Below are 23,825 nucleotides of genomic sequence, written 5' to 3'. Positions count from 1 at the left end.
CTCCAGAGGCACTGAAAAGCCTAGGCTGCACTCCGCAACCTCAAACCACACAAACGAGTCCCTACCCGCTGACTTACAGCATGTCGCTCAGCACAACAAACACACAGGCTGGAGCTCTCCGCCTGCAGCCAGCAAGGCCTCTCTCCCCACCGCCGCCTGGGGAAAACTGCTCAGACATAATGAACAGGGTGGACCGCTCCCCCGGGGGCCACACACACACGCACACACACACACACACACACGCGCACACACGCACACGCACACACACACACACACACACGCACACACACACAGGTGTACCACAGGCAGGCTTCCCGTCAGAGCCGCCCATAACGGAGCGGCTCCAGGGCTCTCCAGCCGGCTCGGCCGCGCCCTTTGTCTCCGAGCGCGCGCGCTCTCAGCCCCCTCTGCGTTTCAGCCTCCCACGCTCGCCATCACATCAATTAGTGATGATCTTCTGCTGCTCTTCAGCGTCAGTCATCCAGCGTAAGTGGCAGACGCGGAGCGGCCGGCTCCCACGCAGCGCTGGAAAGAGCGCCGCTGCCGCGTCGAGTGGACGACCAGGACCCGGGAACGCTAATGCACACCCCCCCCCCAAACACACACAGCCGCCCACCCCACCAGCACCGTCAGCGATTACATCAGCGCAGAAACACAAGCTCCCTGCTTCCATGCCCCTCTCACGACAGCTGCGTCCAAACGGTGGAAACCCAACCCCGCCGGACACCGATGCCCCCTCGGCTTAAAATATACAGCAGCGGCCCACCGGGGGGGGGGGGTTTTGCCACCTTTTTTTTTCCTTTGCGTGTTCAGCTTTATTCAGACAGGTGGAAAGCCGAACGGGTAACAGACAGAGCAGGGATCAGAGCTGAGAAGGTGGCACGGCCTGGGATCAAACCCCCTGGGGGGGGGGGGGGGGGCTCAGGAGTCGGCTGCCCTACGCCGCGCCGCTCAAACGCCGTTTTTAAACCTCCACCTCCGAGCTCCGCATCAGGGCCGACACCGGTGAGGAGGGCGGCTGGTGATATGGCGGTATTGCGGTATGGCAGCCAAGCGGTCCGCGGCTTGGCGGGGTGTGACGGCCACGCCGTGCCGCACCGTATGCGGCGTCTGATAAGGGAGGCGGGGCGTGGCCACGCCGCACACGAGCAGAAGCCATGACGGAGAGCTCCTTCCAAACGCAACCCTCCCTCAGAGCTTCACGGCCATTCCAACTCTCGCCATCAAAGCTTAACAAAGCCGAAGCCATCCAACCAGTGGTGGCTGTATTAATGACTTAATTAGGCTACTTAAACAGAACTAATGCACATTAACAGTTTCACAACTTAAAAGACCTCCAACAATGCAGATATTTTTGTGTAAAGAAAACCGTGAGGACCAGCACAACTGACAACACACAACTTTGTCTAACCCTGAGTAAGGCAGTGATGCAAGCACTGACAGCATTATTAAATACAGACAGGAACTGTTAATAAGCAGGCCAGTGACCGTGCACGGGAACTAAAACATGAAATAACAGCAGGGACCATCTAAATCCAAACGGTTTGATGCTTTACCAAAGAACGCATTTGCTTATTGTGAGACGGAGCAAAAACGTTCAGGCCGAGGATGAATCCCGCCGACGCACCGTGTCCGCGCGACAGGACGTGATTTACAGGAGCGCGCGCTGAGGATGGCCGAGTCACGGCCCAAACGCCCTGAGGCCCCTCCACACGGCCGCGCTCTGGTTCTCTCTCCGCGGAGTCCGGCGGAGGACGGGACAGGACCGGGCTCCCGCCGCGCGCAGGGGGGGCTCTGTGATGGACTGCATTCACTCAGTCATCCAGGAACAATCAGCGGACGCTGCGGCTCCAGCACCCAGGCACAGAAAATGCGCCGTTTCAAAAGCCCACTAAATGTGCGGTAAGGGGCCAAACGGCCATTTTCATTTTTAGAGTGACTCACATTCAAGTGCTGAATAATTTCGCGCCGCGGATTTGCCAAATAACAGAACATTTTTATTTTATTTATTTCTTTTTTTTAAAGCTATGCAAACATTTACATTTCTTCTGCAGGAATGCAAACTGCTTCGAGCCATTAATGCAGAACATAAAAAGAACACTAAATTAAAATGTTACTACACGACCGTGGCTTCCAGTCGTATGGAGTGTTGTGTTTCAGTAAATGGTACATTACAACTAAATAAAAAACCACAGAAGCACAGCTGGTGAAAATGGGGATACAGTAAACACACACGCTCCATGAGCGGACGCTAGTGGCTGACGAATAAAAGATCAATCGGCCAGTAATTGACGCGCTGAACACAAAGCAGCCTTTAGGCGTGGTGACCTCAGCTCTGACTGCCGCAGCAGTCAGACAGCCACCCGCACGCCCGTGTGGCCAAATGACTGCAATCCCAGGACAGAGCCGGGGAGGGGAGTGGAGGCAGTGGGGGGGGGTGAACCAATCACCAGCCAGGTCCGTATCCCGCGGTTACGAGCTGCGGGGTTAAGGTCCTCCGCCCTCACAGCGCGGGCTGGTCTGAGCCAGCAGGGTGCCGGCGGATCGCAGGAGCAATTAGGAGCCATGCCGTGACGGGAGCTCTTCAGTTCGCCCGGACTAACCTGGTCCCGGCCCTCGCGCTCCGTTCGGCGCTGGGCTACGAAGTGGGGCAAAGTGGACCCCTCGACCACCCCCCCCCCCCCCCAGTTCGGCCGGGCGGGGCCCCGGTGTCGTCGTTACTGGACGCAGCGCTTCAAACAAGCCCCCTATTGTTCGCGGGCGTTCCCATGCCGGCCTCTCCCATTGTCACGTCCCGCCGGGTCCGGGGCGCCGCGCATACCTTTCCGAATTCCATTCGGGGGTCCACAGTGGGAACCGGGGCAGGGGCCGGGGCGGGGGCAGGGGCGGGGGAAGGGGCTCTCCCCCACCCCTCCCCCCCGGGCGTGAAACCCACGCGGCGGAAAACCGCGAACGAGGACCGGGGAACGAGCGTACCCGCGCCGGACCGCCCCCCCCACGCCCCCCTGCCTCGGCGTCCGAGCGCCGGTGTGCTGAGCGCAGCGCTGTCGTAGAGTAAACTCCGCACGGGGGACGCAGGATGAATACTCCTCATTACCCGCGGAGACAGGGCTTGGAGCCGGCTCCGCTCTTATTAATTGGAGGAAAGGCAGACCAGAGCAGGAGAGGCCCCCAGAGCTGTGGGCTTCAATTCAGCCGAGGTGCATAAACCAGCGTTAGCCAGCAATGAGTAAAGCCTTTCTGGCGTTTAATGGCCCCCCTCCATATCAACGCTTTGCTTTATTGCGTTCTTTAAAACACGACTGCAGGCGATCCCCAAGGTGCCTTTAGAGCCGTGCCGCTGCCCGCTGGTCACAACGCCACCTCAGCTGTTCCTGTGGATACAGACCTCTCCTGCACATCATCCTGCCCTGGATGTACTACTAGTGCAGCGGTTACCAGCCCTGTTCCTGGAGATCTAGCGTCCCGTAGGGTTCCACTCCAACCCAAACAAAGCACACCTTATTCAGCAGCTAGAGATCTGGTTGTGCCACACTAGGGTTGAAATGAAAACCTTCACGATGGTAGATCTCCAGGAGCAGAGTTGTTCCCACTGAACTAGACTGCTTGGCGCACACACCCTGCCTTTCACAGAGTCCTGCACGCAGATCCTGTGGGACAGATGGACCGCAGACTCTATTTTGCTCTGTTTGTTTCTTTAGATTATTATCTGGTTTCCAAGACGGCAGGAGAAGCAGGGGGTTCCGTAGAGCAGGTCTGTGCTGGCCATGGGGTTAGGGGCACAGGGGTGGGGAGGAAGTCCTGTGGCCCTGATTGGGGTCATGGGGCCAGACCGTCTCCTCTCCGACGACCCCCCATTTCACACTAATCAGACGGCGATGCGTTTGACGTGGGAGAGACCCCCCACCTCGGCTGTAACATGCAGACAGATAAAACGCTCGGAATTCAATTTACAGGGAGCGGAGCGCTGCGTGTGCGTCGGCCAGTTCAGACCAGTTCAGACAGCGCGACGGATTCACACGCGTAACGGCAGATTCGTTCCCCTTTTCAGCTGCAGGCTTAGAGGCTTTAGCACAACGGGCCGTCAGCTTAGCCTGTGGCTAATGCAGCGACACCGCCATGTCCGAGGCCAGACCCTGCAGGCCCAGCGAGTGGAAACATCTCCGAACCCCCATCCCCCCCCCCCGCCCCCCCCCCCGAACAGAGGAGAGCCTCAGACGCTACACAGACCAAAGGAATTCACCGGGCCGAGTATCAATAACGTCCCGTTGGTGGCGTGCCCGTTGCCGGACAGACTCCGAGGTTCCTGCCCGAAATGGCTCGCTGGCGTGCGGCGGTGGAGAAGGCTTCCCGGCACTCGCGGGCCGCCCGCCCCCCCCGCGCCGCGACACCGGAGCCCCCCCCGGTCAGAAGGCGACAAGCCGGGAGGGTTAGGCCGTGAGCTCACGGGCTGGCATTCGACACCGCGCGCGACTAATGACAGCCGGGAGGAATCCCCGCCGCGCCGCGGCAGCCCGGGCTGCGGAGCTGCGTAAAGACCCGGGCATTACGGCCGCGCCGGCCACGCCGGGCACCGCCCATCAGCCCCGGGGTCAGCGCCGCCGCGCGCTCTCCAAAGCTCGCCCAAACGCGCCGTCCGATAGGTAGCCCGGCTCCCCGCTCGCCGGCGAGGGAGCCGACAGAAGCACGCCGCCCTCGGGGTGGAGAACAGCGGATACTTCCGGAAACGGAGGGAAGGTGAGAAACAGACGACCGCGCTGAAACACGTCTTTCAGACCCGCGGAGCGAGAATCCCACGTCTAACTCTCTCACAGTTCAAAGCCATTTCGTGGATTACCGAATCCGAACCCAAAATTGCACATCCCAGTAAGTAGAGTTCAGCCACCGATGCCTCTGCTGCATAAATGACAATGTCTAACAATTTAGATATGAAAGGCTTCCCAGACTCAGCACATCCTGCTCTGAGTGCCTTTGAAGTTACTCCGTTTAAATTACACTTGACACAAATGGTTCGGTACCTCATTTCAGAAGACAAAAATTACTTCGGTGACATTAAGTTGGCAACTACCTTCTCACAATTTTACAAGTCTAAGGGAAATTGATACATAATGAAAAAGTAGAATGTAGCTTCGAGCTTGGTTTGATGTGAGAAAGTCGGCGAGGGCTCCTGAGTGCTAAGAGCAGAAGAATTTCAAGCGCTGCCAAAGTTCACAACTACATTCATCACCCCAACATAACTACAAAGACGTTCTCAAGCTTACTCACCATACTGTAGCTTGGTACTCTGCTCTAGAAAACAGAGTTCCCACTCAACACATCTTCCATGAAGATCCCGTTTTCTATTGAAAACAATTAACCTTGGTGGTGCCCCTGGCATCAAGGGCTCTAATAATTAAAACTGTTTTGCTGACGGATCTTTTAAAAACTGCTGCATTCCAGGAGTTTAACTAAAGCCAAATGTATTCAAAGGCTAAGCCCCTATCACAGAGACGCCATTTTTAGCTTGCTACTCTACATGCCGCATAAATTATTGAAGAGGTTATTACCTGTTCCTTTGTTTCTGTCCACATAACAGTACTTCAGTTCATATTCTCTCAAGATGTCATGGACCTCCTGTCAGAGAAAGAGAAGAAAGGTGTACAGTTAAGTGCATATCTTTTGCTCTGTTTGACACAAAGGGAGTGAAAATTTGTCCTGGAAATATCTTCAAATAAGAAAAGGGAGTAATGAACAAAGCAGTTTTATTTGGTTCTTACAGTAATCTAGCCTTTAATAAAGTTCGTAATGGTGTCCCATTTCAACACCTGGCTGATAAGAATCCTGAGTAGCATGTGAAGGGATTGATGGGTAGGCTATGCAATCCCAGGGGTGAGGGAAGGAAAAAAGGTTTCATGTTAAAATCAATTACATTTCCTGTCTAAAGCACCTTTCACGTAAGGAGACTCACAGACCTTTCCAGTAAAGCACCTCGTCCCATAACAACAGCATGAGAGCAGGTCAAAAAAACATGGAAAAGTTAAATGAGGTAAAAAGCAGAAAGAAAAAAGTACATAAAAGTACAGTAAAAAAAACAGTATCTTGGGGGGGAAATGATAAAGTTAGGTTTTAATATGTTGTGTCAAACGACATCCCCATTTTGCATTTCAATGCGCATTTCGCGGATTCTTGACATCCAAGACAATAATCTCAGAAATTCAACCCGGCCGTGAACTTGCCCCGTTGTGAAAAAGCACATCTCGCATCGTGAGGGTCCTTGTGAAAGGCGGGTGAACCTTTATCTTGCGTGTGATACTGACAGCACACGGGCTCTGTGAACCAAGCCTGGCCCCGAATCAGGCCGGACAGAGAAGCTGCCCTTCACAGTGGCACGGTGCACCAGAGGAGGAGCAGGGTGAAGATGCGCATCAACCTCCGGGGCACTTTCACGGGCACTCGGAAACACACAGGGGAGGCGGGGAGAGAGAGAGAGGCTGCTGGGAGAGAGAGAGAGGGCTTCTGGGAGAGAGAGAGGGGCTGCTGGGAGAGAGAGGGGGCTGCTGGGAGAGAGAGAGAGGGCTGCTGGGACAGAGAGAGAGGGCTGCTAGGAGAGAGAGAGGGAGAGAGAGAAGGCTGCTGGGAGAGGCACAGCGTATTCATCGCTCTGATCCGAGTTCGCCTTCCTCCAGCACACAGCCACATACAGAGGAGCCGTCTACTTCTGACCAAGTACAAACTCCCGCTCTCCTGACCCCGCTCCCGCCCCAAAAGGTCAGCCCAGAATCATGTTTACTCAGAGTCAGAACAAAGCGCAGTCCTACAGAAAACAACAGCAAACCAAATCCCTTCTGGCCGTTCCACCGCTCTCCGGATCTCTTCTAGCCCAGGATTTTTCCGGCGTTCTCGTTTGCGCCTGCTGGAGAGCGGAACGCAGCGCGCGGCGTCTGCTCGCTTCTGAGAGCCCAGCCGAGGCGGAGCCCAGCACCGCGTCCAGCCAAAAAGCGAAAGCCGCCCGCGTACACTCGCTCTTCTGTGTGCGCATCATGCAAATGCACAGGCCTCATTCTGAACTGCACGGGTAAGCACACATGCACACGCACACACGCACGCACACGCACGCGCGCACACACGCACACGCGCGCACACACACACACACACACACACGCACACACGCACCCGTAAACACACAAAACACCGAGCGGCCCCATAATCGAATGTGCAGTCGCCGCTCGATCCAGGAAGTGGCGATATTTGAGCAAAGTGACACGATCTCAGTGCAGCACTTAGTGCAACAGCTCAAACTGCTGTAGCACACCCCCGCCAAAAAGCACCCAACCAAGAGGACAGGCTACAGTGTCATCCGCTGCAACTGGCATCACAGCGGGCCTCTGTTCCTTTAAGAGAATCCGCAACCTTTCCCCATTTGATTACTCAAACAATGCAGGGAGGAGAGCTGTCTGTCTCAATCTGTGATAAAGGGGAGATATTCAATAGAGAGCATTTTCATTGCTGCCCTAATGCAGTTTCTCCCGGGGAGAATAATGGCTCTCAAATTAGCAGGAAACCCCGACCTAGGCGCTCTGACACTGGCGTAAGGTCGAAGACGTCAGGGCTCGTTCATCTTTTTTTTCCTGTTGATTTACACACAAACGTCATTAAATTTTTAATCGGCCCAGAAATGACTTTGGCGGTGAACATCTGGGGGCGTGGGGGCGGGCGGGCAGGGAAATGTGGATTCCGTGTCTTTGCAGATGCATCCGCTCCATTCGTCTATTAGGCCTCTATTTGAGAAGCCCTCGGTCATCCCAGCCTAATCGCACGTTTGCAGAAGGCAGCATGACAGAGTTTCGATTTGACCTGCAGTGCAAGCCAGCCCCGGAAAGTCACACGGCGCCCGGCGGAGTCTCACCCAGCGGGCGCGGCGGCAGCGCTCACAGTGCCCTCGGCGGCCCCGCGTGGCCCTGGCGGCCTGTCCCCGGCTCACCCCGCACAGGTAATGGCCTAGGAGGAGGGCTCGCCGGAGCATGACAGGGAACACGACAGGGAACACGACGAGGAGCAATGTCGTTTGGCACGGGGTGACCCGTGGCGCCCACGTAACAAAAGGGGGCCGGGAGACGCCGCTGTCCCGACCTCGCCGGGCGCGGGCAGAGCTGAGTTAGCGCCCGTCTCGTTATTCCCCCGGCCTGCTGGAACGCGGATGCAGGGGTCCGGCTAAGCGGGCGCAGACGGAGAGGTTCCTCCTGCAGCGGCGCGCTTCTGCAGCGGAAGCAGAGCTTTCACATTCATACAGGAACAGGGCTGGGGACTCTCTGAACAGAAAGGATAGCGGTAGCTCGTTTGAGCGACTGCGTTCTGATTCTCTCCACGCTAGCTCAGCCGTTGGACCCTTGGCCTTGCTCAATCCTCGCCAAAGTAAAATATCTCAAAACATCACCGCGCCAGAAAACTCCCTCACAAACAGCCTCGGGTAATGCGCTCCTGCTACTGCTGACCATCTGACAGTATGCATACAGGATGCATCCATAGAGTACCATACCACCCCCAGTAATTGTTCCACTGCAGCAGCAAGATCAGGCTAATGCATATTTATGTGCCATCTTGCCATGTTTACGGGCGATGGGGTTTAGAAACTATGGGCTGGTTCCCTCGAGCAAGTACTTGGGAAACTAAGAAAAACTAAAATAAAGACACGCAGAAAGGAAGGCACGGAATACAATGCAAAAAATAAAAACACGCTCTTGGATGTTTTCTTGATGGTAACCAGCCCTGCCAGTTTGATTCCTGCAGGCTACGCCCCGGTTTTTCCATCTACATCAGACCTGGGGGTAATTTGCACATAAAAATAACAATAAAAAAGGCATCGATAAAAGGAGCAGGGTTTGAGTGCGGGGCACCAGACGGGGCCGAGCTGTTGGGGGAGAGAGACAGATTCAAGAACATCTGCTGTTGACACACGGTGATGACTGCGTCCTGGGAACGGGGGAGCGCGTTTCGACTCCCGCCAGGCGGTCAGCGCGAATGAAGCCGCGGCCGCTCACCCGCGAACACGCGCGCACCTCCGCGTTGCGTCCCACCTGCAGCTCGGAACACCTGCTGCCGAACGGGCTGAGTAATTGAGAGGCTCTTCGGCAGGAAGCTCCGCCCGGCCGTCCTCCGACAGAGCATCCATCACCCATCTTATTACCGCCCGGCCGCTCGAACGGTCGCCCTCGTCCTGAAGCCAGGCACAGCGAGAGCGGCACGTTCGGAATGAAGCGCTAAGCGGCTGTGGTACGAGAACTGTCAGGTGCGGAAACACAGGGTGAAATTTCAGTTTGGACATCGGAGGGGTTGAAATGCATAGACCCTGAGAACTGCAACCTGTAGGGGGGGGTCTGGGGAATTCTAAGGGGGAAATACTTCAGACTACTGATCAGGATATCACAATCACAATGTGAAATCCCCATCTTTATTAGCCTATATACATTCATTTTTGTCATCATCATGCTATATAATTGGGGGGGGGGGGGGGTCACTTGACAGATTTAGTAATATAGGCGGGGTATGGAGGTTGTGTACCCCCATCCCCCCATAAATATTGCCCTTGACGGAAACACAGGGGCAAATAGAGTATGCAGGTCAGCAGGGTCCACAACTACCACCTCTTTAGGGATTTATTAGAAAAGTCACAGTGCAGTAAAAATGTGAGATGCTGTTCGTCGTATGCAAACCCACATGCACCAAATTCTCCTCTGTGAATCAGCAAGAAAAATACAAACCAAGATGCAGTGCGCAGTAACAGTTTCTTTTATTTTTTTTCATGTTAGATAAAGACAGAAAGGGTGTTAAAATTCTGTTCTGTAAAATTCTGTGGGGTCAAACCACACACCATCCTCCCTTTTAGACAAAAAGCACTGTGAATATAGCAGACATCTTACAGATAGCAAAATCACGTATTTCCAGAATGACAGTGCGCCACATAAAAACCACATATATCCACCATTAAAAAACCTTATTTTTTGTTCCACAACATCCATTCTGGAAACTGCTGTGAAATTATGGCAGACACACACATTCACCTCATATTCACCTGACTAAATGGCAATTTGTAATACAGCCTTCAGCTACATACACATGCTCCACTAGCAAATGCCTTTGCCTAAGAAACATTATAGCCTGGAGCAACCTCACAATAGAGGTTAGGTCCTGGAGGTGAAACGCAATTATTCATGCACCAAAAACTAGGTGACATTTCAAGTCTACGTAATGACATTTGAACACGGACATCTTGAAACGAATGACTTTTAAAAATTAACCGGTCTAATAGAGCAGAGTTAATAAAAGCCTAGCAAACTAGCATCCTCTCATGCACGGAAAGTAATCAGCTTCAAGAGTCTCAAAACGACATTTAACACAAGCTGCGTATACCTACCAATTTAAATTAATTATAATGTACGTTATGCTCCGGAAAGCCTTCCGATTCACTAAGCGGCTCGTTCAACACAGCACGCGCTAACATGTGTTTGTAGGCTACTTGTATTTAACTAGCTGTCTGTCTATCTAGCTAACTACATTCTAAGTTCGACACATGCAGCTTAAATATTAAAACGTACGTTGGTAACATTTCCTCTAGCAAGTGTCGAATAGCGTTTCACCCAGTAGTTCGAGAAGGCTGCATCATATACAATGTCACTTGTACTCATCGCCGACACCCTGTTGTGTCACTAAATTAATGGAGGTCATTCAAGTTTCCATGGCAAATAAGTGAGTGAGACACAGTGCGAACATAAGTTTGGGATACTAAAGAAGATGAGGTAGGCTAATCCGCACACCATGATAAAAGTACTGGCCGTATAAATTCCATAAACAATGAGCCATTGTACGGGTTACCTCGCTCTTAGTTAATATTTCGGACATATTGATTAGATTAGGTTAGTTACGTTGTGGGAATTATTAACTACGCCCCAAGGCCAGCTAACGATACAATTCGCTACAGCGGTTGAGATACTTTTTTAAAATCAGATGATCATATTGTAACAGAAACAGTTCCTTTAACCGTGCGGAATGGCCCGTGGGAGTGGGAATAATTCGTTATCTTTCCAGGAATTGTGTGCGCCCTCCTACATTGAGGTTGCTTTCTTTTCTGCGCATTCCCCTGATGCTCGCAATAGCTTCGCTTGCTTGCAAACAATTGTAGCACGGCTTTCAACCACCAAAAAGTACCAGGGTCTTCCATATGATTCTGTAACACTCTCACTCGGTACCTGTATTTTCGCGTGACGGCAAACTGCAAAAAAGTGTGTCAAAGTAGGCTAATGCTAAACATACGCGTATCCATCTTTTGCAATAAAAATATAATTACTAAATATTTGGGGGGGAAAGTTTAACAACACTACCAAATGGAACGATGCTACGTTGCACTTCATCAGAAAATGAACAAATCACGTTACCTGGTTGGTTATATCTTGTGGCAGGTTCTTAATGAGGATTTTCCTCCTGTTGCTCAGCTCCCTACGAGTTTTTTCCAGCCTCCTTTCGATTTCCTCCGGCTCCAAATCAGACAAGACTCGAAGACAAGGCCCATCGGATGTTGTGTCCTCATCCTGTCGGCTCTCGGGGCTGTCAGAATCCTGGAAAGGTGTATTTTCCTGGTTTAGAGCGTGTACGCTCGGCGGCTGGATGGAGGAAGCTGCCGCCATTTTGATAAGCTCTGTAGCGAGTGAATGGAAGCAGTAGGTGGGCGTCTGTATTGCCGTTGCTCCATCGACACTAGAGCAGACGAAAAGGTAACTACCACCAACCACATACCGTACTCTTGGCGACCCCCACCGTTTGGTATACGAACAGTAGCCTAAGAAGTGGAAACAATGTTAAAAAAATAAAATAAAATTAACACCAGCCCGTGGACGTTAGACATTTAGACTTTTGTGACTGATTTTTCGAAAAGTACATTCACATACATATTCAGCTTAAAAGTAAAATGATGAAAAATGTACAACTTATCCTATGCTATGTACTTAACACTTCAATACAAAACAGTGCTGCCTGCAAGGATAGCTACGGATATTGACATTATGTAGGCCTATTGTGAAGATGCTGAAATATTTCCACAAAACTGAGGACCAATTGAAACTGAAAATACGATTTGGATAGGCCTACATATGAATTTGTAATATAGCCAAAAATGCAGGAAAGGAATGAATGACAGGTTTATCAAAAGTCAGTAAGGCTGTCTCCCGTGGGTGTACAGCGAGCGATTCGAGCTAAACAGTAGCTGAATGAGAGCTTCTGGTAACCCTAACCCTAACCCTAACCCTAACCCAAACCCAAAAACCCAAACCCAAAAACCCAAAAACCCAAAACCAAAACCAAAACCAAAACCGAACCCAAACCCAAACCCAAAACCATATCCAAGCCCAGGCCTACACGTTGGATTTCTGCACGCTGCAACCAACCTGCAATACTATGATTGTGGTAGCCTACAGTCAGGAGAAAAAAACTTGAAATAGGCTTACAATCAAACAGGTAGCTGCGGTGCACGTTGTTAAAATGGTTAGGAATTTAGTATTAAGGTAGGTCGTCAACGCATTCAGAGCAGAAAATGGGAAACACTAGGCCTATTAACAGTATACAGACACCTTTTTTGGATATTAGAATTCCTTTATTTGGGCTAATCATGAAAAGGTAGTTATTCAGTTATGATCAGTTTTTTTAAACGGCATTCACAATATGACAGCATTGCATCTGCCTGCCCCCCTACCCATATACCAAAAATGAAAAAAAGCAATGAAATTTAACAATGGAATTCTGCAGTAAAATAAAATGGCCTTGGGTGCTGCTGAAACTGTTTTGATGTGTCTGTCCAGACAACCTATAAATATGCTGTAGTCAATATCATCATGTGCTTCTACAAATAAATTGGGTTCTACATAAGAAACAACCAAGTGAGCCTAAATGGAATAGGACAAAAAGAGAGACTACGACATGGCTGATAATAAAAACCTTTAGAAAAGTGTAATAGAAATGAGCACTCTCAGCCAAAAGAATGCCACCAATAAATGCATGATTCAGAAAACTACTGAGTGGGAGTCGGAGAAAAAAAGAGGAAATTTCAATACACAAAACTACCGTGTGGGTGTTGGTGAGTGGCAGAGCAGGCTAATTGAACACCTGGGATGTATATGTTTATGTAAGGAAGCTGTGGGAACCTTGAACCCTTGCCTGCGAGGTAACGTAAGTGGGCGTGTGGGAGGCTGGAGGGGGGCCTCTCGTGGAATCCGTGGATCACAAACGAGTATGATTTATTCATTTATTCCTTCATTTGGCAATTATATCATTTCACACTCTGCGTTTTTACCGATTATCCGGTACCCGCGTCAGACCGTAAACACGGAAGGAGGAGAATATGACAGAGCGGGGTTTCAGGATACGTGCGTGTTTGCTCACAGCGAAAGTCTCCGCTTTCCCTCGCACGAGCAGGCCTCACAGTGCGCACGGTACGCCCCGAGGAAACTTGGACACCGAACGTGTTCCGATTCTGAGCAGCTCTTTGGCAGGGGCGAGGATTTCGAGATCACATTTCCCTGATGACTGCCTGCTTCAGAATAGCTGCTCCACTTCTTGCCAGCATTCATCACAGAAAGTTTTCCTATTGCCTGCCTCTTAGATCTCTAGGATAACGCGTAAGACATATGCAAAGACTGCTGTCCATAAATAATAGCGGGTTTGATTACCTGACAGTGATTAAGGCTTCTAAGAACATAAATCATGTATGGCTATTTCCAGCATTTAGTTGCGAAACATGCTTTTAAGGAAATGTATATAAAAGCAAATAAAAGTTCCTTGTCTTTGATATACGATTACAATACTGTCCATACTTTTTTTTTCTTTTCTCTCTGAATTGTATGTTTCATTGTATGTATGTACCATTTATTGTAAAGCGTCTTTGAGACCATGACAAGCGCTATATAAAATAAATGTATTATTATTATTATTATTCATACTACCCTTTTAAACTGTTATGTAATCCTCTGTTGGTGTACCTCATCCAGAATTCTCTAGGTTGAGATGCACACGTTTCCATGAAAAACTCCAGTGCACATGCTCACTCTTTATAAAATGTAATCCAGTACACAACTCTTTGAAAGCAGAATTCACAATATTTCCATTAGTCTTCCAAACCAGCAGTGCACCTATGGCAGCCTACTTGTGGGAATATGCCCTGCCTGGACCATGTCTGCTCCTCCTTCCTACTCTTGCCTCCATCCTGTGATACAGTATTAGTATTGTTTTCACTATTCCCATTTCCCCTGACTCAATTAACCTTTACACCCCAGACCATAACAGCTAATGGCTGCGTTATGCATTACATTAAAAACACTACAGTTGTAAATTACTTGTCATGTAAAACCACTGCCACCAGAGAAAGATCAACAATTCTTCATATCATTTCAATCCTCCTGAATATAAAACGTTTTTGGTTCCAGCTGGATTTGCAACAGGAGACTGTTTTACAGCCATTTGCAGATTATCCCATGCTGTTTTCTCACACACATTCAGCATCTGTGAACCAACAGAGGCAATTTTAATTAAGGACCATTTAGCATGCAAGCGATACTAAAACTCAAATATTTATTCCCCGTGAAATACCTCCAAAGAGAAATACATTTCCTATGTACTGTAGTACCAAGGTTTTTCTTCTGTAATTATTATTTATTTGGATACATCCGCATGCCCCTGGTGCTTATTGGGAAGACAATATGCCCTAATTAAAAGAGCAGTACAGTACTCTTGTGTGCTACAACTAGCAGCGTTACATCATTAATAAGGATGGTACTCCATGACAGCACAACAGCTTGTGCCTGTCGTTTGACAGTAAGACAATTTAAAGGCATACATTAATTTGTTATATATTAAGGATATAAGTACAGCTGGGACAAAGTGAAGAAAACTCACCCATAAACCAATCTTCTGTAACCTCTCTTAACTTACACCTGAAAACAGCCATTTTGTGGCACAATGTTAACTCATTTCTCAGTTGAAGTTGTGATGTCCATCTGCAGGAAGTACTGGACGTACTGTAATTTATTAGAAATATAGGTATACATGACATCTGCCAAGTATATAAAAATTCCACACAAAAAGGCCAGGTTATATGCAGTACAGTAGATTTTAACATATTCCCATGGAAATCCCATTTTATGGCCTCTAGTGCAACCCTTGACATTAGAACCTTTTTCACAGCAGGCCAATGGTCAGCCACAGAGTTAAAGGGGGACTCCATCTAAAGGAAGGATACTTAAGTCCCACCGATGCACATTTTAGAAAATACAGCAGGAAGCCTGAAAGGGGCCAGAGGACACATTCAAAGACAAGGATCTAGTAAAGTATGGAAGTGGACCTTTTATTACATTCATGTTGCAATAAATCTCCATTATTTTCTTTATATATTACATAGGGAAAAGAGGAATGATATACAGAAATTGAAGCTCCTTCAGTACATTAATGAAATTCATAGTGTTCAGTATACACAAGATTACACTTGTTTACAACAGTAAATACTGTTAATGTTCTCCATCAACATGGCAGTACTCTCAAAGATGTGTTATGGTAATACCAGAGGCGAGTAACAGGATGCTACAAGACTGAAATAATAGTGAAATTCTTCTCTGTTCACCTATAACAGAAATATTCAATTTACAAGAGGGATTTTATAAAAACACATTTATAATGTCATGAATTCCAGGAATCTGGATAAAATTGTCTTCCTGGACTAAAACCGTGATATTAGAGGACACATTTTTCCAACAGTCAAATATTTTATTAACTGTTTATAACCTTATTGAGGGGAAAATGAGATCACCAAAGTCAATCTATCATAAATTCCAATATGGACATAAAGTATCAGTAAGCTAGTCTTGTCCAATACCATGAACAGTACAATTTTTTTAAAGTTCAAAACAACCCAGAGTAAACTGAAGATTATCAAGAACACACAACCTATACACTTTACACAGGAAAAAAACAAGGTTTTTTCTAATGGAGTGTAAAACACATGTATAGCTATTTGTTATTTAAAAAACATTCATAGACATTATATTGTTGGGATCAGACAACTCGGAGAACACCAGATTAGTCCACTTCTAAACTAAATTAATACAATTCTTTTCTCTGATTTTGCCGAAGTAACCAATCCAAACATAAAACGTTCATCTGGGGAAGAGGGACTGTTCTGACAGTCCCTTCTCGTCAACAGTGCACTGGGCCGATGTTTAAACACAAAAGCAATTCATATCGAGAATCACACTTAAAAACGAAACCAATGAAGTGGTGCCTTCACCGGAGACAGAGTGCGTCTGTGCGTCCCTTTTAATTCACCTGGATCCGGCTCGCTCACAGAACGCATCCCGAGGCGTGTGCTGAACGCAGGGGTTCAGTGGCACAAGCCCGGAAGCTTTAAGGCAGCTTCCAAACAAACTGAGCCCACTCAACACTGATGTTTTCCGCCAGGAGACACACAGTCACAGACGCGAGAAAGGCGGCGGCGATCCTGATGGAGGAGTCAAACGAGGCTTCGCGCGCCCTCAGTCCCACACAGCCTGGGCCTGAGAGGGGATGACATTCGCTCCGAGCCTGACACGGCCCCTGGCTCTGAAGACCGCAAATTTGGCCCGGCGCAGAGACGCGCCCTCCGGGTCTAAGGCTTTGACATCCTTTTGCGTTAAAAAAAAAAAAAATCTTTAAAAGAAAGTTGTGATTCTTGCAGTCTTGGAGTAACCAGTTTCAAGCATTTTTAGCTTAACAATTTCGATTGCATCATCTTCGGTTCATGTTCGTCGCTCTCGTATGTTATGTAAAACCGTTTAAAATGGAGTCATTCCCCCCCCCCAATACAAATAAAGGTGCCGCATGTCCATTTCCCACCTGCTGCAGTCACAATTTAAAGGGCGTGTTCAAACAGGAGGAGTCAATAGGACATGAGCCCTTAGCTCAGATTCACCTACTGAATTTGTTCATTTCAGTTCCAGTTAAATAAATAGTAGAAAAATAATCCTTTTGTTAAAAACAAATCTGAGATGCACTGTTTACATTTCGTAAGGAATCCACCCCCCAACCACCAAACAGGCGCCGTTTCTCTCACTCTTCCTGCTGCACAGTTCACACTTCCCATTTCCGCCAGCGTTGTCCTGTAAAGGTCACGTGAGTCCCTCAGAGGAAATCTCCAGCGGGGCTGAATAGCTGGGGTCTGCTTTGTTCCTCCTCGCCCAGTCCATCCCTTCCTCTCACCTCCAGCAGGTTGAGTGGGATCAAACGTCTCTTCTGGGATGGGATTTGAGTGCAGCTCACGCAGCAGCTGTTTGCGGGGGTGGGGTGGGGGGGTGGTAGCGGAAGGGGGGGAGGGGCAGAAGGGATGTGCCAATCAGCACTCCGCATCAACGCTGTGCACGGTGACGGCGGCCTGCAGGTGGTGGGCGTGGTGCAGCGGGTGGTGGTGCGGGTGTCGGTACGGGTGGAACTTGTGGCTGAGCAGGGCGGCGGTCTGAGGGGGCGTGTCCAGATCCATGTCCTCGTCGTGGTTACCCACGTCCACGCCTGCCGACAGGGGATCGTTGTTGCAGGGCGGGTTCTCACTGTCCTCCTGGGGACTCATGGTGCTGTAACCTGAACATGGACACAAACACAGACACAGTCATGTAGGACTCACTACAATTCTAAAACATACCGTAAGCTAGAAAATACGCACACACAGAAACGAATTTGAACCATTTCAAATATCATCATCTCAGAATTATTTTTTTCCTGCACTTTCAAGCAAGGAGTGGTGAATCATCCTTTCTTCAAAAGTGAAATGTCTGGTGGTTTAGAAGTGCATGGGAAACTGAGATGGGAGAGAGCCGTGAGAAGGTTTCCGTTCCTTGGGCACAATGAGGAGGAGTAGGCCAGGGATACTCAAATCTGGCCCCCAGGGTCAGTACTGCTGGCTTTCATTCCTCCCCTTTATCAGGGTCAGCGACCGATTTAAACCTGATGCATCGGGTGAGTGTAATCTCTGGCTAATCAGTGGCATTATTGGACTATCAGGCAGCAGTACTACTGACCTTCAGGGCCAGATTTTAGAATTGGCAGAGTAGACTATGGGCATTTTCTGTTCCTTTGAAACCTTTACTCTCAAAGTGCAAGTCTGGAATCCTCAACTTTAAATGAAAAAATCAGTTTTGTAATTTATATTCAAAAGCTCAACATTCAGTATGCCACGACATTTATTCTATAAGATAAAAAGATGTATAAAAATCACTTTTTAATGAACAAGAGGAAATCAAAGTGAACCTGAAGATACTCAAACCCTGGTTCTGCGGAGCTCCTAAGGGCGACGTCTGTCTGAGGTACCGTGGTGCTCCCACAGTGAACAGAAGTCTTCAGAAGACTTCATGAAAATGGAATCTACAAATCGCAGTCCTTGTTCAGAAAATACCCAGGGAGGACTAATCTCCCACCCCTGTGACACATTCAAGCTCTCCTTATTGTTTCCAAGAGAGCCATATTATGCCCGCCATTGTCATAAACCGCTTTAGAAAATGAAATGGCCGCCCTCGTCAGCCTTACAGCGCAGCCCGCTCCGGTACAGCACGGCGGGGTGTCAGAGGAAGCCGGGCACTTCGGTCCAAATTCCATTACCGGGTTTATCTGACTAGAGCGCTGCCAAGTGGGGGAAAAAAAACACCCAGGCGAAATCAAAGCCAACCGCAGCTATCTGCTACGCGGGCAGCCAAGTGGCCTAGCGCGTTGGTGAAAGTCGCGTTGGGGGTGGCTGGGATGATTCAGAGAACACATTAAAGGCTGAAAGCCCCCGTTCCGCGCTCGGGCTGAATCGATTTCTGCTGTTTATGACCCCCTCAGCTGCATGAGTCGGCCTGCAGTGGGAGGACACCTTTGACAGCAGAACTTTCGCTGCCTCTCAGAGTCGGTCTTCTCCTCACGGCGATCCATGTGAGCGCAGCTGGTTTTTTTTTTCCTTCTCCTGGGTTACACAATGCTTTCCAGAGAGGGCGGGGGGGGGATGGGTGGGGGGGGTTTTATGAGGGCGGGTCTCCACCCAACTCATCTACAGTGGCTTTGAAGGCCATGCTTCTGATGTACTAAGCAGCAACAAGGGAGCTTCCTGGATTTCATGTGGAGAACTTGGTAGCCATGGGATCAATAGCACAGTCTTGGTCATGGAATGGATAAAAATAATATTTTTTGCTGTGATCACTGATGAAATGTGTTGAGTGACGACCATAACAACACATTTAAAGGATTACACATCTTCATTTCTTCAGTGACAAGCTGACAAGGTGTGTAAGACATGGGAAAAAATTAACAAGAAAAATACACAATACAATTATTTACTGAGAGTAAATCTGCCAGAAATGCGGGTCAGTATTGTTTGTTGGTGGTGTTGTATTTCCAGGAGAGCAGTAGGCTGTTCCCTATCGTCCTTCGCAGTGCGAACAGAGCAGAGTGAGATCTGCACCCACACAAACTGTGCAAACCTTACCTGACAGCGGCAAATAAAAAGATCTTACCATGGTCACTTTCTGTGCCAGACCTTCCCCAGTACCTCCTCCTACGCTCAGGGCTGTGCGTGTGTCTCTCGATCACCGCGGCGATGAAGCGCGTGTTGCTGACTGCACATGGGAGACACACGGCGAGATCGACCTTGAGCCAGAGCCAAGACTCTCCACAAAAGCACGACAGAAACTTCGACACACAGCTGACCTTTCATATAAAAATACATACACATCAATCAAAATTATATCAAATTACAGACTTAAACCGGGGCTGCCATTGAAGTGGCAGTATTGTGAAGTGTAAACAACATTTCTGTTCTAAAATATGCGGTTGAAAATGGAAATGTATTCATAAGCTCATAATACGAAATGGCAGCTTTCGAAATGTAACAACATCCACAGATTGTCCAAGTCTTCACTCATTCAAATGACTCCGATAGGCGGAAAGAAGTCCAGAGTTTGGCTGTTACATCCTTTGCTATTCGCCGACTCTTCACCCAACAGAGGAACAGACACTTCCAAAATCCCTCAGCTGCAAAGAGTTGCCTTACTTATCCCCCTGTCCTCGTGGCTGTCCTCGTCCCTCTCGTCCCGCTCGTTGTCCAGGTTGGACATCCTGACGGACATCTCTGAGGACAGCAGGCGAGACACATCAGACACCAGTACCCTGCACTGGGAGTACTGGCATCAAACACCCCTCAATCACAAACTCATCAGGGGCATTCAGAGTGTTCTGTCAAATCAGCTAGGCTAAACTTCACAGGGCCCGGTGCTGATTTTGGTCACTGCTCTCCGATTGGTGAAAAAGGAGTAAGCTGCAAGCCGCCGGTCAAAGATCAGGGTGTGGAACAGATTTCATTTGTGCTTTGCACTGCGTGTCTGGAGGTAATGCGTGCGGCTAACCCGCTAAGCCTGAGGACCTGGAAAACGCTGTAGGAGGATTACCAGGCAGTCGCACTAATTTATCTCTTTACTCAGAGCTAATCATCTTTTGTTTATCATCTCATTAAGGGAGAAGCTCCAGACCTGCTTTGGAAAGGCCGGGCAGCAGTCTGGAGCTTTATTTAATGGAAAATCCCCACTCCCCCCTTCGCTGTGCAGAAGCGGAGGCTGGACACGGTCGGTCGCCCGGGAGACTCTCTCACCTTGGGCCGCCAGCGGGGACATGTGCTGGTGGCTGCGGCGGTGGATCTGGTGCCGGTACGCGTACACGGCCAGCACGAGGACCATTATGCATCCCATGATGCCTCCGGCCACAGGTCCCACCGGCGCGCTCTTGATCATGTTGAGAGGAGTCACCTCGTCATCTGCAGAGGGCGACAGCCGTGGTTTACACAGAAAGGTCTGCATAAGGTAACAGCCCAATGCACGCTGTGTACAGCCCATTTATGACTAACTGGACACCATGTAGGACAGCCTATCTCTCTCCATTACGCTACACCAAATACAGACTAGTTCCCACTGTTCATCTGCACCAAATACAGTCCAATTCCGACAGTTCCTGTGTGAAAAATACAGTCTAATTTTCACGGTTAATCTGTGCCAAATCTACACCAAATACAGACTAATTCTCACGGATTCTCTAGGACACAGCGAGCTGCTGGAAAATACAGCTCTGGAAAAAGAACACCCCATATTTCTGAAGAATCTTGGTCACTCAGTATTGATTGTTGAACCCTTCGTAAGCAAAGACATTGTTTTTCGTATTTATATGTAGGTATAAACTTTTTTTAGTTTGCATTATTAAACATACTGTATAACAGCACCGTATTTAAAATGCGTTCAATAGTTCATAAAAAATAGCAAGTTTCATTTCACAGAAAAACATCCATAAACTGTGAAACTGGAAATTTGAGGCGGGGCCTCTATTCTTCCTAGGAGCTAGTTAGGAAACAGTGTAAGTATAAGTAGTATGTTAATGTGTATACACATGGCCTTACTCTTAAAATATTCATTGTGATTATTTATCATCCTGTCGACAGTGGGAGATTTTCAGGCACGTTGCAAATGTATGCCTATTGTCACAACTATTTATGCATGTGGTTGTCTGTTATTTTTTTCCCTGTGTTTTTAATGTTCAAAGACCCAGCAATAAGTCTACGGTAGATGGCATTTGGCCCCCGACTGCCAGCTGAATAGCCCCGCTCCACACCATGAACAGACACTCTCACTCTGGGCTGACAGTGCGTATCTCAAGCCCGTGCAACTGTAACACAAGAGGGTTGATTAAAAATTGAACGTTTTCCAAGACCGCACTAGGAAACTAAAACAACTGCTGAACCACATGAGGAGAGGCAGCCCCTCTGAGGTGGCAGGGATTAGAGCAACCAGCGTGAAAAAGGATTTTATATGCAGAGTGCCACAAGGACAATATTTACTAAATCAAGAGATGGGTTTCTATTTTAGTCGAGAGGAGTGCTCAGAGGATGCCAGATTTCCGTAGACCGTCTGAGTTGTTCATCTCCTGTGTTCAAGCCTTGGTGTGAAAACAGATTGAGTGTGTGAGCCATGAATCACTCTGTCACACTGACCACTGAAACCACGAGCTGAACTGTCCTGGGGGGCATTTCACCATGCAGGGTTACTGAGTTTTTTGGATAATTGTGCTGGGTAAAACCCGGGACAGCTCTTTTTGTTTTGTTTTTATGCTTTAGCCCATGTTAGAGATTTGGGAGGGTTCAGAGTTTTACTCGGTGCAGTTATCCAGCTAACAGAGTAATCCTGCTTTGTGAAACAGGGCCCTGGGACATCGAAAAAAAAGCAACAATAAAGAAGGGAAACTAGCTGCTGTTCAGTCAGATCAGACTCACCCAGGTGTCCCATTGCATCCATGTAAGGACTCTTGGCTCCCACAATCCCTCCGAAGCACTCCTTCTGTAGGGCGCAGTAGGGCTTGTCCAGGTGAGTCTTCCCATCGCTGTCCACCATGCACCACTCGCAGTCCAGCACCCCGAAGCAGTCGCTGCGAGCACAGAGTCGCCTCGTTACTGAATGCTAACTCCAGTTAGCGTAGAGGAACGTGGATCTCCCCACATCATCACACACAGAAATATCATTCTCTCTCCTGTACAGGTGGGAGAAGCAGCAGCCTCTGGATGGGTGGTGAGGTACAGTAATGTAAGAAAAACCTGGGATTAATGCAGTGTGCAATCTCAACTCTGCACCATTTCCTTTTCCACAGGTTAAAGTTGTATGCCAGGACAACACAATCAGTAAGAATGGCTGTCGACTGGGCCAAAAAATGTAATTTAAATATTATATTCAAAGACCATAACAGAGAACCAATATATTCAAATATTTATTGCCAAATTTGCATAATTGTGGCCTTGCCATACAATGTATGGGATACTTTTAGGTGATTCCTGTTAAGACCACAAGGGGGCGCAAAGGAAGGCAATGTTCCACTTAAAAGATTTTACCTAACCTGTTGCCAGATAATGACAAAATATAAAGCAAGATTAGTTAACCCTTATTTACTTTTCTGGTGAATATGACTGACAATATTATCATTTGTAACGATGCACAAACATATTTTAACCTAACAACGAAACCCTTATTTCATACTGACCACAGTATTCTCACAGTGTAAGAACAACCTTAAGACCAGGCTACAATGATAAAAAAAAACATTGGCGGCCTGGTATAGCACTGCGCTTTTATAGAATATCTGCCAAAAACAGGCAAGACAATCCACTTGCTTAGAGGCGAGTACTGCGTGTTTCTTTTTTATGATTTAAAATGTTCCCTGCAGAGGAAAAACAATCTCTGCTAGAACAGCAGAGCCTGGACTGTTCCGGTGTTCCTGCGCTAGCTGTGCAGTGGTTTTCTCCCACACCAGAGGGTTCTGGACTGGTGGTGGTGCTCCCTCTCCAAACCCCTATCATCACCTGCTGCCGAACATCACTCAGCAGTCATCTTTTTTAAACTCAAAACCTGATTAGCTGTGCAGCAGTGAAAATCAGATCATTCAGCAGCAGTGTTTTTAAACATGCAACATGCTAGGTTGCTACATCACCAGTGCACACAAATATTAAAACAATTACATAATCAAATGTTCATTTTAGTTATTTTTTCAATTGAAGGAAAGGTCTAATTTCGAATATAAATCTGACAGCCCTAAGTAGTGATCAAGCAATGACAGGGTTAGGCAGTTCAGCAGCATAATGAGGAAAGACTACAAAAATACATACAATTACATTACATTACATTACATTATAGGCATTTAGCAGACGCTCTTATCCAGAGCGACGTACAACAAGTGCATAGGTTTCAAGATGTAGAGGCGCAAAAGAAACACTAGAGTGAAGTAAGGATCGT

At 48.3% G+C, this 23,825-nt stretch overlaps 2 protein-coding genes across 2 annotated transcripts in view; both read right to left on the bottom strand.

Annotated features, from left to right (window-relative positions):
- raver2 (ribonucleoprotein, PTB-binding 2) overlaps nucleotides 1-11,928 on the bottom strand; it is a 49,127-nt gene extending 37,199 nt beyond the window's left edge. Inside the window, exons 1-2 of the mRNA XM_064334056.1 lie at nucleotides 11,409-11,928; nucleotides 5,547-5,613 (exon numbers count right to left, since the gene is read on the bottom strand). Coding sequence (XP_064190126.1) covers nucleotides 5,547-5,613; nucleotides 11,409-11,657 — 316 coding nt within the window. The 5' untranslated portion in view covers nucleotides 11,658-11,928. The remainder of the gene's footprint in view (nucleotides 1-5,546; nucleotides 5,614-11,408) is intronic.
- A 3,412-nt stretch (nucleotides 11,929-15,340) lies between these two features.
- cachd1 (cache domain containing 1) overlaps nucleotides 15,341-23,825 on the bottom strand; it is a 69,872-nt gene continuing 61,387 nt past the window's right edge. Inside the window, exons 23-27 of the mRNA XM_064331932.1 lie at nucleotides 22,319-22,470; nucleotides 20,654-20,815; nucleotides 20,060-20,137; nucleotides 19,524-19,625; nucleotides 15,341-17,619 (exon numbers count right to left, since the gene is read on the bottom strand). Of these exons, the coding sequence (XP_064188002.1) occupies nucleotides 17,378-17,619; nucleotides 19,524-19,625; nucleotides 20,060-20,137; nucleotides 20,654-20,815; nucleotides 22,319-22,470 (736 nt within the window). The 3' untranslated portion in view covers nucleotides 15,341-17,377. The remainder of the gene's footprint in view (nucleotides 17,620-19,523; nucleotides 19,626-20,059; nucleotides 20,138-20,653; nucleotides 20,816-22,318; nucleotides 22,471-23,825) is intronic.

The sequence above is a fragment of the Anguilla rostrata genome, chromosome 4, assembly GCF_018555375.3.
Source record: "Anguilla rostrata isolate EN2019 chromosome 4, ASM1855537v3, whole genome shotgun sequence".
NCBI classification, from domain to species: domain Eukaryota; kingdom Metazoa; phylum Chordata; class Actinopteri; order Anguilliformes; family Anguillidae; genus Anguilla; species Anguilla rostrata.
This window is presented reverse-complemented; position numbering and strand designations above follow the sequence as displayed.